The sequence below is a fragment of the Nelumbo nucifera genome, chromosome 3 (genome assembly GCF_055504915.1).
Source record: "Nelumbo nucifera cultivar China Antique chromosome 3, China Antique-T2T, whole genome shotgun sequence".
NCBI lineage: Eukaryota > Viridiplantae > Streptophyta > Magnoliopsida > Proteales > Nelumbonaceae > Nelumbo > Nelumbo nucifera.
Genome location: NC_142651.1, coordinates 877,453 through 890,107, shown reverse-complemented (window position 1 = coordinate 890,107; position 12,655 = coordinate 877,453). Strand labels below are relative to the sequence as shown.

The 12,655-nt window shown below is 38.2% G+C and overlaps 1 protein-coding gene and 1 pseudogene across 4 annotated transcripts; one reads left to right on the top strand and one right to left on the bottom strand.

The window, feature by feature from the left end:
• Positions 1-1,968: 1,968 nt before the first annotated feature.
• Positions 1,969-2,737, bottom strand: LOC148800888 (uncharacterized; annotated as a pseudogene).
• Positions 2,738-3,855: 1,118 nt separating this feature from the next.
• LOC104592704 (syntaxin-21-like) lies at positions 3,856-9,618 on the top strand. Of its 4 annotated transcripts, none has more exons than XM_010252157.3 (7): positions 3,856-4,208; positions 4,329-4,422; positions 6,083-6,222; positions 6,336-6,407; positions 7,384-7,541; positions 7,692-7,792; positions 9,231-9,618. In XM_010252157.3, the coding sequence occupies exons 1-7, from the start codon at positions 4,024-4,026 to the stop codon at positions 9,294-9,296; spliced, it is 816 nt and encodes a 271-aa protein (XP_010250459.1). In that variant the 5' UTR covers positions 3,856-4,023; the 3' UTR covers positions 9,297-9,618. The 4 variants fall into 4 exon arrangements, with proteins under 4 accessions (XP_010250459.1, XP_088758406.1, XP_088758405.1 ...); XM_088902280.1 differs by having other exon boundaries at positions 3,861-4,208; positions 4,329-4,416; XM_088902279.1 differs by having other exon boundaries at positions 3,861-4,208; positions 4,329-4,416; positions 6,083-6,242; positions 6,341-6,407.
• The last annotated feature ends 3,037 nt before the right edge of the window (positions 9,619-12,655 follow it).

The window sequence follows — 12,655 nt, the reverse complement described above, 5'->3', positions numbered from 1 at the left end:
ATATATACATTGGATGCGCAAAGGGTATTTTTGACCATCGGCCCATACTGATCCCCTATACCTGTTATTTTGGTCGTTGGATGTGATTTTCATCCAAAATCAAGCCGTTGGATTTCAAAATATGTGCAAAGAGTAGTTTGAACCATTAGATTTCAAAATATGGCACTCAAAAATCAAGGAAAAGTGCCACACCGAATCACCCATATGTCACACTTCTTGAAACGCCCTTCCAAACAACACAAGGTAGGAAATGTTTCTCATCACTGAGTTGGCAAATGCCTTTAAACGCCATTCTTGAAACGCCCACAAATTTGCCCAACCAAATAACAAAAAGGGAAACCATTTATAGGGTGTTTGGAATTATGGGCATTTATTAAATAAACGTAGCCATATAGGCACCACTTCAACATTTCCCTCATTATGTGAATTTGTACACATAAGGACTTGCAAATGTAGGCTTCAGTTTATGTGCACATACCATTGGGGGAAGCTTCATTTTAGCACTTCTCCCAACGGGTAGGCATTTATTCACTATTTTGCTGATGTGGTGCCTAAAGCTCAGTTTGGAAGGAGTACAAATACAAATTTGTAGAGTGCAAAACCTTGTATTTTGTATTATTTTGTATGTATTTGTATTGTACATATTTGTATTTGTACTCCTTCCAAACTAAGCCTAAGTGTAATTAAACGAGTTCATTATTGCTTTCCTCAGTTTTTCAAACAAATCAAGTACAAAATGTTTAGTAAATAAATGTCCACAGTTCTAAACACATACTTAAAGTGGCATTTATTAGATAAACATTTATCTAACAAATGCCCCCTTAAGAAAATCCAATGGAACCAAACATATACTTATAAATCATTCTTAAGATTGTTTGGTAAATAGTGAATTAGTGATTATTTTTCATTAAAGCATTGGAACACCTTCTCACCCCTGCCACATAGGATGCCTCCTCATCCAACAAAAATTGAAACCGCCTGAAAATTGGGGAATCACCAAATCCAAATGTGGTGACGCTTGTCCAGATCAGGCTGATTTCAGGGATCGATTTCTTGTTGATTTCCTAGGAATTGGCATAACTAACCGACCAAACAATTAAAAAAACCAAATTCTTCAAATCCTGATTGAATACAATGTGACATGGATTTCTCAAAATCGGAGTCCATACCAAAAATCACCTACCTCTATGAATAGTTCAATAATCAGTACCGAGTCAAATGGCTTGATACACGAAAGCGGGTAGCTATTTTTTTTGGGTAAAATACAAAAAATTTCCCCTGAAATTTCTATCAATCATAAAAACCTCCCTTGAAGTTTAACTTTAACAAAAACCTCTCCCAAACTTTTGAAAAACTCAACATAAACCTCCCTTCCCTCATCGTCCCGAACGGAAAACATTTGATTGATGCATTGTTTTTTAAAATACCCATTTTACCCCTTTTGTATATGCTGTTACATTAAATGAAATAAACTTTGAATAGCCCATTTGTCGCCCTCTTTTTCTCCTTGAAACTACATTGAGTTCAAACTCATGCCGCCCTTTTTTCTCTCTGAAACTCCATCGAGTTCAGACTCATGCCATCATTTTTTCTACCTAACACTTCATTGAGTTCAGACACATGCCATGAAGACATTATGCAAACCTGTGATGGTAAAAGCAAGCAGTTCTTACTATTGGTAAACCAATCCGGTAGAGAGTACTCCAATTTTTTTACCACAAAATGTCCACAAGTTCATTGGAAATCCAACAATAAGTATACACTTATAATGCTTATACAAAGAAATATGGACAACAGATCTCAGATCTTGTATTCACTTTCAATCTAGGTACTAGAATAGTGATGAAGAAAGAACTTTACACTCAGGCATACACAAAATGCCTATCTGCCACAATTTCCTCAAACACCAAAAGAATTCTGTGGGTATCTTTAAATGAAGAGGAGAACATGGTGGAGTAGTTTGATTTCTCATATTCTATAGTTGGCAATGCAGTAAACATATTGGTTGAGATCCAGTGTTACTCGGCCTTTCTTAGTTGTATCAAATGAATTAAGGCCCCATTTGGTTCGTAGGAATAGGGTCTGGAATCGGAATTGGAATGGGCTATTCCGATTCCAACTGTTTGGTTGGGCAGAATCGGAATCCCATTTTCAATCTTGCTGGAATGACATTCCCCCATTTGAGGGAATGGCCATTCCCTGCCCCTCCATTGAGAATGAAATCTCATTTCTTCTGATTCCAATTCCCTCCCATTCTCATTCTTGTTTGAACCAAGTAGACCATGGAAATAGACCATTCCAATTTCAATTCCAAAGGAATTTGATTCCGATTTCAATTGTGACTATGAACCAAATGAACCCTAATAGATTCCCGACAGATTGTAAAAATATACAAAGTGCTATAAAACACCCAATTGAAATCTTCCATTCATCTTCTAATTGAAGCTCTCACGTACTATATAAAAAACGGGAGAGTCAAGGGAAAACCCAACCTTGACTAAAAAAGCTTGATGAACCTCAAGAAGAAACTTGTTAAGAGCAACAAAATCTTCAAAGCTCATTGCTCCATTTCGATCGAGATCATACATTTTGATCATTTACTTGTTGGACAACAGAGAGAGCTAGGGAATTCTAGATCTCATACTACTATAGCTCTCTTGTGCTTAGTGATGCTCCCTGTCTTGTCTAAATCAACTAGTTTGAACCATGACTCCTTCAAAATCTCCGTGTTCTCCATTTCGTGTGGAAAGAGGAGTGCACTGTGCAACCTTCTCCGTGGTTGTTTAACAGTTTATACGTAATAACCGCTCCAATTTCATTTGCATTCACTTGAATTCAAAACATTATTTATCTAGTAAAATAAGTGCTTAGGTGCATCTCTTATTTAGAGACAGGCTTAGTACTGTTGTTGTCTCAAGTAACTAAAGATCATAATTCGAATTAGTGGAGAACTTCCTCTACTTGATTGCATTAGGAGACACCGAGTTTGCTGTTTTACTTTCTTATCCCGAGCTTCTTGCTCAAATGCGTGTTCCAATGGTTCTTCACTTGATTGTCAATTTGGCCTAGCACTCACCAGTGATTAAAGACCATATATAAAAGAAGCACCTAATGCTGTATTTACTTATTTTACACCAAATGAAGCATAGGAGACCATGATTTTGCCACAAGCAAAAGGGTAAAATGGGTACTTAAATAAAAAATGCATCAATCAAACATTTTCCGTGTGAGAATGATGGAAGGGAGGTTTATGTTTAATTTTCCAAAAGTTCATAGAAGGTTTTTTGTTAAAATCAAACTTGATTGATATAAGGGCAAAAAGATGCCCGCTAGAAACCCTAAAAAAATAACGATAATAATATAACAATGTGATGTATTAAAGAAATTGAATTTGCTGGTCACTGCACGCCCTCACAATTAATAAATACGGGAAATGTTCTCAATACATGGTAGAATATGCGTGTAAAACACCAGATGTGAGGAACAGATCCGGTGCTATCGAGGACTTCATCAAAACTATCTTACAATGGAATTGTATGGTGCAATCTTATAAGGAAAAGAACCATGGAGGGATCCAATGATGGTGGGTCCCCGGCAAGGCAAACAATTATTAAGACGAGATCAAATCAGTCCCCCACAACGTCTCACAGATGATGTCCCAATGCACGGCCGGGATGTGCTGTGGGACGTTGTGGGGGGCTGATTTGAATTCTATTAAAACATGTCACAAATTAATATTTCAGGAGTCGAGACCCTTTTTTAACGGGTCTAGGGCCCTACCCTACCCAACTACCCGAATGGTGTGGCAAGTGCATCGACAATGAGTCTACTTTAAAATTCGGTTACGTCGAACTGATGGAATCAAGGGATGGCCGGTTGGTGGGGTGGAGAGTTAACACTTGACAGAGATAAAGCAAGGAGGAAATGTTAACTGGAAAGAAAGGTGAAACTCTCACCCACTTTTTAGTCTTCTCATCACTTGCTCTGGTATTAGTTGCCATCTTTTAGGGTTTCCCAGCGAATATGAGCTTCCAAGATATCGAGAATGGCGGGAAGCTACCCACTGCCGGCCGTAGCTCTTCATCTCAGAACCCTTCTCAGGCTGTGGCAGCTGGAATCTTTCAGATCAATACTGCCATCGCTGTATTCCGTCGGCTTGTTGATGCCATTGGAACGTCTAAAGACACCCCCGAACACCGCCAGAAGATGTAATGAACTCTCTTCGCCTCTATCTGTCCCGCCATTTCTTTATTGGATTAAACCACCTCTTTGTGCTTTAATCTCAGTTTGGCTCCTCCTTCTATCTCCCTGTACATGGTTTTATGCAGACACAATGCCAGGCAACGGATTGGACAGTTAGTTAAGGAGACTTCTGCTAAGCTTCGAGCTCTGAGCGACTCTGATCATGGCAGCAATGTTAGTGTATGTAATACGCTTTTTTACCCTTTTATTTTCTATTTCCAATTTACTGTTCTGAAAACAAAGCTTAAACTTTTCTTGCTTGCTTGTGTGTGTGTGTGTGTGTGGTGGGGGGTAGACACCTCAACCCGGGTGAAAGCGGGACTCGGTCCTAGGTCTCCGCTACAACCAGCTAGAGACTTTACCAGCAGGCTAGCTGGCACCTTCAGCAAGTGCAGTAATTTATGTCTCAGAATCGATTTTTGGACTATAATTTTTCTGATTGGGTATTTGGAATGAAAAATTTACAAGCTGGATTGATTAACTTAGTCTGGCTTCAAATAGAACGGTTTGGTAAACAGGATTCATGTAACCAACCCATATAGTTGGGATAAGGCATGGTTGATGATGATGATTGATTAACTTAAATTTTTATTTGTCAAATAAGAAAAAAGGAGAGAAAGTTAAATCACATAAGATCTGGGAGGAATTCTTGTTCAACCTGGTTTTTTGTGAAAGTGATGCATATTATAAAAAGTTAGGTTTCCTGCAAATAGGGCAAAATGTGTTTTGCACAAAGAGATAGTAGGAAATAAATGCACAAACACACAGACAAGACACACTAAAGGGAAAATAAAATAGTCACTTAAACCAAAGTTAGAAGTCTGTTTTCAGCAATTTAGGCAAAATGGTTTCTGGGAAAATCGAGACTGAGCAATATACTTACATGCACGGATGCACATGTAAAGGGGAAAACAGAAAGTGATAGTCGTTCAGTCAATACTTTTATTTGGGGGTAATGATTCGGTCAATACTTTGAGATTGCATTAAAGCAAATTCAGCAGGGAACTAGGTGATCTGCATTATGGAAGTGGTTGAAGGTGGAGAAGAGAAACTACTGGCTATTTGAATTGGAGTACATGAGATTGGGTAACATTTCAAAGGCAATAGAAAGATTGGAATTTGAAAAGGAAAATGTGTTTTTAGTCGTAACAAAACAGAAAAGGAGTTCCAGAGATAGAGGAATTATAATTATTTTTTGGGTTATCTTGATAGTGCTTTAGTATTAGTAACTAAAAGTGTAAAATTGACTGGAAATGAACATTATGCAAAGCATGATAAAAATCAATTATAGCATCACATTACAAAAAAACTTTCTCTGTTACTTTTAAAATGTATTTTTTTATTGTAAAATGTAAAATTAATTAGCATGATTGCTGCTGTTTCCCATTAATTTCATGCTGAAGCCAACAGGAAATAAAGGTTTACAATTGGCGAAAAGGGAATCGATGCCATTCTTAGTAACATAAAGATAATTGTTGTATTTTTTGGACGATGTGGATTGTAACATGAGTATCACCAGTTGTTTATATGACCTTGGTTTATAATTTGTGCTATCCACTTAAAATAGCTGGATGCTCTCTTTTCTGCTAGCATCTAATAAATAAATTCAATACCTTGGTTGACCTTCCTGACTTGGCATGTTCTATGGGTGCCCTTCTTGATTGTATATAGTGCCCCAGAAACATTTTCCCCTTGATTTATCATCATCATCATAATCATCCAAGCTTTATCCCAATATGGGGTCAGCAACATTTTTCCCTTGTTTGAGCTATATAATTAGATTGTCAGAGATCCTTTCTATTTTAGCAATAAGTGACGTATTCTTTGGTGGATCTGTCAGCCAAGCAAGAAAGTAGAAGATGCTAAGCTTGCAAGAGATTTTCAAACTACCTTGCAAGATTTACAGAAAGTCCAACAGCTTGCTGCTGAGCGTGAATCAGCTTATTCACCTTCAGCTCCCCCGACTTCTTTTCCATCAAGGTGGAGAATCTATATTCAATGTACACATGCCTCTTTTTTTATTAATATCCGCATGTCTCAGTTTGTCATAATTTACCCAAATGATCTATACAAGTTTTCTGTTTTGGTAACAGCTCAGGTTCTGAAGACAATGTGACCCATGATATGGATGGGGAGAGTCAGCCTTTCCTTAGGGAACAAAAAAGGTACATAATTAATACCACAAACAGATCTTGTATTTATATCTGATTCTAACCATTCCCTATCCCTTTCTATTATGTATCTATGTGATAGTTTGGTCTTTTCTCTTAGTATGGGAATTATATTACAGAAAATACCCTTCAGATAGAGTTGTATACTACATGTTGTTGAGTATATAGTTGAGTTTTCCAAATTTAAAATTCATTGTCTACAAGCCTGCATTTTGAGTTTTGAGTTTTCATGGATTTTCCCAGATTCTCACAGTTTTACCAGGGGCTTGATGGGATTGATCAACTTGCTGATTTTAAGATTATTGGATTGCTATTTAAAAGCTTGGGAATACTAGCATAAAGGCATGAAGTTTAACATGACATTCATGTACTTAAAAATACAAATGTATGAATTCGTGGGTCTGGTTTTTAGACTCTAATCTGAGAAATAAAAATGGGGCATTTTCACCTTATATTTGGTTTTGGTTTGCTAGACTGGAAACGTAACACGTGGATCTGATTTTCTAGAGTGGAGATTTTTTTGATAGTAGAATAAAAGAATTTTTTTATTAAGATAAGAAAAATAAGTACTTACATGATGTAGACACACCACAATTCATTAAGTCTTACATTGAAATATTTCAGAACTAAAATACACAAGTTATGAGGTTTCCTGATGCAGCTCTTAGGTGGTCCAATAGGACGACCCAGAAATATCCCCCTCGACATCTTTAAATTCTGGATGCGCAAGATTCCAATCCAATATAATGTTTCCAATTGATACCCACACTCTTTTGTGACACTATGAGTACCATAAAAATTTTTCCATTTCTCTCATTCCAGATACCCCAAACCACAGCAAACAGAATCTACAAAATTTCTGGCATCTCAAAGACCCAAACATCACTTTACATGTGCCTTCCATTTCTCACATTGAAGGATTGGATAAATCCCTGTAATCACCCACTTTGTTGAAACAAAAAAAATGCAGACAGGAGGTACTACTGCTAGGGAATGAGGTTGCATTCAATGAGGCCATAATAGAGGAAAGAGAGCAAGGGATTAAAGACGTACAAATTGAAATTGGACAAGCAAATGAGATATTCAGGGACCTCGCTGTTCTAGTTCATCAGCAGGGAGTGATGATTGGTGAGATTCCAACATCTCAGTGAAGTGTTATTTTTCTGTTCAACTACTAATGTGCTTTTTTTGCTCATGCTCATTAATATTATTATCTACTGCAAGTCCCGGAAAACTAGTTTGTTTACATTTTTGTTGTGATTTATTTCTTGTAAGCAGATGATATCGGATCAAACATTGAAGCATCATCTGCTGCGACAGCACAAGCAAAAGTTCAAATATCCAAGGCCTCCAAAAGTGTGAAATCTAGGACATCCTGGGTAAGTTTTAAACATTTAGGGTCAATATTAGGTTAAAGGGTTAAATAACATGCTTCCAGGTGCTGAATCACCTCACTATTATTTGACCCTGATTATATGGTATTGCTGCATCATAACTGCAATATCACTTTCATTTCAAGAAGTGACACCAGGAAAGATGTGAAAGACTGACATTTAAAAAAGAATAAAAAGAAAAGAAAGCAAGTAACGTGATTAAAAAATAATATACTAGTTATACCTCACATACTTTCTGAACATGTCCTGCAAGAAGTATCTTTAAAACCAGAAACTAGATAAGACCATTTTCAAGACCGGTTCTAATTAATCAACCGATCAATAAGCAGGTCAGATGCCGATCCCATATAGTTGGGATAAGGCTTGGATGATGGTGAGGATGAATAAGCAGGTCAGATGGTCTGACCTGTTAAACTCGTGAATCACTATTTGGAACCATTGACTGTTTTCTAGTTAAACAGTATATGATCTTATTGGGTTTGTAAAATGCTGATTGAAAATTGCCTCATAATGGAATTCTTCAAACATTTAAGATGATATGACAGAACAAGTGTATAGTATGATATAAGCATCAGATAATCCATTTCATTAACATATAGAAATCTTCCTTACATTCACACCGGTAGAGGTGTAAATCGGGCTGGGCCGCCCGCAGCCTGGCACGGTTTTGGACCAGCCCGGCCTGACCCAGCACGATGGTCTGTGTCGTGCTGGGCCTGGGGTTTGAAGTCCATGGGCTGGCACGGCACGACACGATCAAGCGGGCTGTGTCGCCTGCAGCCCGCGTGCTGGCTATATATATTATATTATATAAATTATAATTATATAATAATATATAGTATATAATATATTAATAAAATAAACAATTTTTTTCAATTTTATTATACTAATTTATTTAATTATTGTATATATAAGCAATTGTTCATATAAAATTAAAATTTTAAGTTTTTTTTTCAAATTTTTAAATAAATAGGCAAAAATAGCTTTGGCCCACGTGGGCCGTGCCAGGCCGACCCCCAAAATTTTAATTGGAGAGGGTGGCACGGCCCATGGTAGGGCACGGCCCACATTTAGCGCGGACCGCCTACGGGTCGGCCTGGCACGGCCCACTTTACACCTCTACACACAGAAAGCTCATTCATCTATGTATTTACAAAAGAAGAAAATGACAGGTGAAGGAAAAGGAAGCAATAACATACCAGAAGAACTGGAATACAAACAAACAGCAAGAAACATAATAGATAATAAAGCAGGACCTCCCAATTCTCTTAACTTACCACACATACACAACATTATTAGTGGTCCCAAATGTTTGTTATATAATTATAAATACTAATGCTTTTCAAATAATGCCGTTTTTCTTATTATAATCTTAAATTATTGTGTTCATTTTACCAACCTTTTTTTTAATGTTATCCAACAGTGTTGGTGGGTGCTACTGGTTTTTGTATTGGTGCTTGTCATTGTTCTCCTTGTTCTTATAATATAGCGTGGTTTGCTATTGGCCTTACAAGTGCTGAGGTAAGGTTGGGGGTTCGGTTTGGAAGTTAAAAGCTTGTGTACGTCTGTTACCATTTTATTGTTTTTTTCCACGTAATGATTCTGTCATAAAATTAGATTTCTACCGTGTTTGAAGTTCCTTTTTGTTTTTCTGTTTTCCCCCACGCTGTTTGCTTTTCTTTTTTTTTTTTTTTTTTTTTGGGGGGGGGGGGTCCTTTGGGTTCTGTAAGCAGATTATTGGTTTCGGTTCTTATTAGTGCAACTAATTCAAATATACAGCTCATGTTGGTTGATGCGTTTTCATTTCTCAACCACGAATAGTCTGATTTGATATGATTGAGTTTTTATTATTATCTCAACTTAGTGGAATACTGAGGGAGCACCTTGACATTTGCTGAACTTATGACACGTTGAAACAGAGAGAGAGAGAGAGACCCTCACTTTAGGTAACACGAGGGTCGAGGCCTATGGGCCATGGAAAAAATTATCTCTTGACATGGCCGTGGTTGTGCCTTCTCGGCAGCTCAGTGGCTGCAACTTGGTGCCCGTTTGCAACCTTGGCTGTTGGGACCAACAGCTGAACTGTTGGGATTTGGGAACGTTCTTGGGCATGATAGGTCAGCCCATACCCATCCAATGCTCTGTCCTTTTTTTTTTTTGTCTAAAGAATAGAATGCAATCACCCTTTTACCCCACACCCATGGTAACGTATCATCCCAAAAATGTTTTTGGTGCCCCAGTTTTTCGTTCAGAGGGTCGGAAGCTACGTTTGGTGAAAATTTCAAAGATCTGGCAGTCGGTCATTTAAAAAATTCCGGATCTCCTGCCCACGTCTACCCACAGCACACTATCCCCTGTGAATTGGGAATATCTCCCCTTGCATAATACTATGCAGAGGATGAGATGTTCTTCATGTGTGACTGTGATAAACGTGGGCAAGAGATCCGGACTCCATTTAAAGGGCTATCAACTTCAACCATGGCTTATTTGGGTGTTTGTTTCAAAGCAGCTGAACCAGCTTATTGCCTGTTTGAGGGCGGAAGTGCAACAGCTTCTGTTTTTTCAAGGTAGGTCTGGTAACATTTTAATACCGAAGATATTCTCAATGTACAGCTGTAGTGTCCTATGGGTAGGATTCTTCTAGATAGGATATTGGAGCTGTATCTGCTTCAGCCTTTTTAAATAGCTTATGTAGAGAATTAGGATCTGCTATTCACAGAGCACTGCTCACACCGACCTCACAGCGATATCCCACAGTGTATTAGGAACACCTCCCCATGAATAATAAATACAAGTACGGGAGATGTTCCCAATGTGTGGCCAGGACATGTTGTGAGGAGTGCTCTGTGAGGAGCAGATCCGGACTCTTATGTAGATAAGGCTTCAAAGCAAGTAAACAGGTTAGCTAAATCTTGAGCATCCCTCCCTAATGGGTCCTTAGTTGTCTTCTATCATTTTCAGAGTTCACATCTGCACCCCACAACGTCCCACAGCACATCCGTGCCATACTGGGAACATTTTCCGATGATAGTACCAGAATTGATGATGTCATCATTGAGAGATGTTCCTAATACATGGCGGGGATATGCTGTGGGACATTGTGGGGCATCCCACGGCACAGATGTCAACTCATTTTCAATGCAAATAAAAAATAAATGAATTGACTTAGAGAATGGAAGGATTGAAATGAATTTACCCATTCTAAAATCCCAAGTGTGCAATGATAACTCCGTTGAAAATCCTCATCATGAAAGAGAGAAAAATATCATTGATAGACAATACCTACTCTAATAATGCAAATCCATTAGGTGCTCAAAAAAATATCATCACCAATACAAATCCTCCAAGAAAAGGGTCTTAGACCAATATACATAGAGCCATAGAGAAAATAACAAGAGCGTGAAGGATAATCTTGTGAGAAACCTTGCTTGCTAATTTATGGACAAACACAAACGAGCACCGACGAAAATTAGAGCAGAGCTCTCTGCAATCTGCTAAAATCGTATGGAGTTGCCAGGGAGGAATAAGGTTCTCCGCATTGATAGACAATTATAATGCTACGTAAAAACTAAAATGATGTATCAGTACTTTCTAATGCGACTAGGGTGGTAATTTTTAACCCAATCCGCTGGACTCACTCAACCCACCCAGTATCTAATCCACTCAACCTGGCGGATTGTGTGATTAATCCATCACCTAATCCATCCATTTAAATGGGTTGGGTTATGGATAATCATTGGATTAATTTCTTAATCTTTTTTTATTTTCTTCATTTGAATTAAATAATTTATAATTAATAAATTAATTTTCTATTAATTATTGATTAAATTTAGTTTTGTCTTGAATCAATACACTTCACCCAACATAAATCCAAATCAATTTGACCAGAGTCTGAACCAGTTCAACGCGGTCTGACCCGATCTAGCATATATTGATCCAGGTCGACTCGGATCCGAAATACCCTGGGTGGGATGATTTGGTGTCGCTTGCTCTGTCTGAAATTGGGTCGTCTGGTCCAGCCAATATCCACAGTCCGATCTAGCCTAGTACAAGCAAATCCAGTCGACCCGAATTCGAAATGGTTTTGAGTGGGATGATTTGGCCTTTGTGTGCTTTGCACGATCTGGACCGTCCGTCCAACCAATATCCACACGCCCAACCCGATTTACTTACATCAACCTAATTTGGACCAACTGGTCCGGTCCAAATCCGTGCACAAACCTGATAAGGTCCAATCCAAGTCAATCCACCATCGATTGGACCTGTCCGATCCGATCTGACTGGACTGATCCAGATCTAAACGGTTTAACCACCCTTGAACCCAAGTGGTTTAAGTTGGCCTGACCGGTTTGAACCTAAGTGGTTCGGTCAAATCCAAAATCCGAACATAGTCAAATGGCTTTGCCGCTTGTGTAAAAATTACATGCATATAATGTGATTTGAACCTTCACCACTTGTGTAAATAGTAACTACAATTACCACCAAGCTATGACCAACTTAATTGTTAAGAGAGAGTTAGTTTGTTTTTTTAAGTCCATAAATATAAGATTAATGGGTTTGGGCATATTGGATTGGGTTAAAGCGGGTTTGGGTTGAACCCAACCCATCTAATTTTATATAACTGGGTCATTAATGGGTTGGCGGGTTAGATGGTTGGGTTGAAGCTCAACCCAACCCGCCCAATTGCCACCCCTATATGCGACATCATACACTTGTGCAAGACGACTAAGGTTACTTCAACCTTCTTATTTTGTCTGGCTGGTTTATAGATGTTGATTATTTTTGTTGCTAAAATGTCAAATGGCCATGCCGGTATATAGGGTTGCCAATGGATTGGGTTCGATCCAA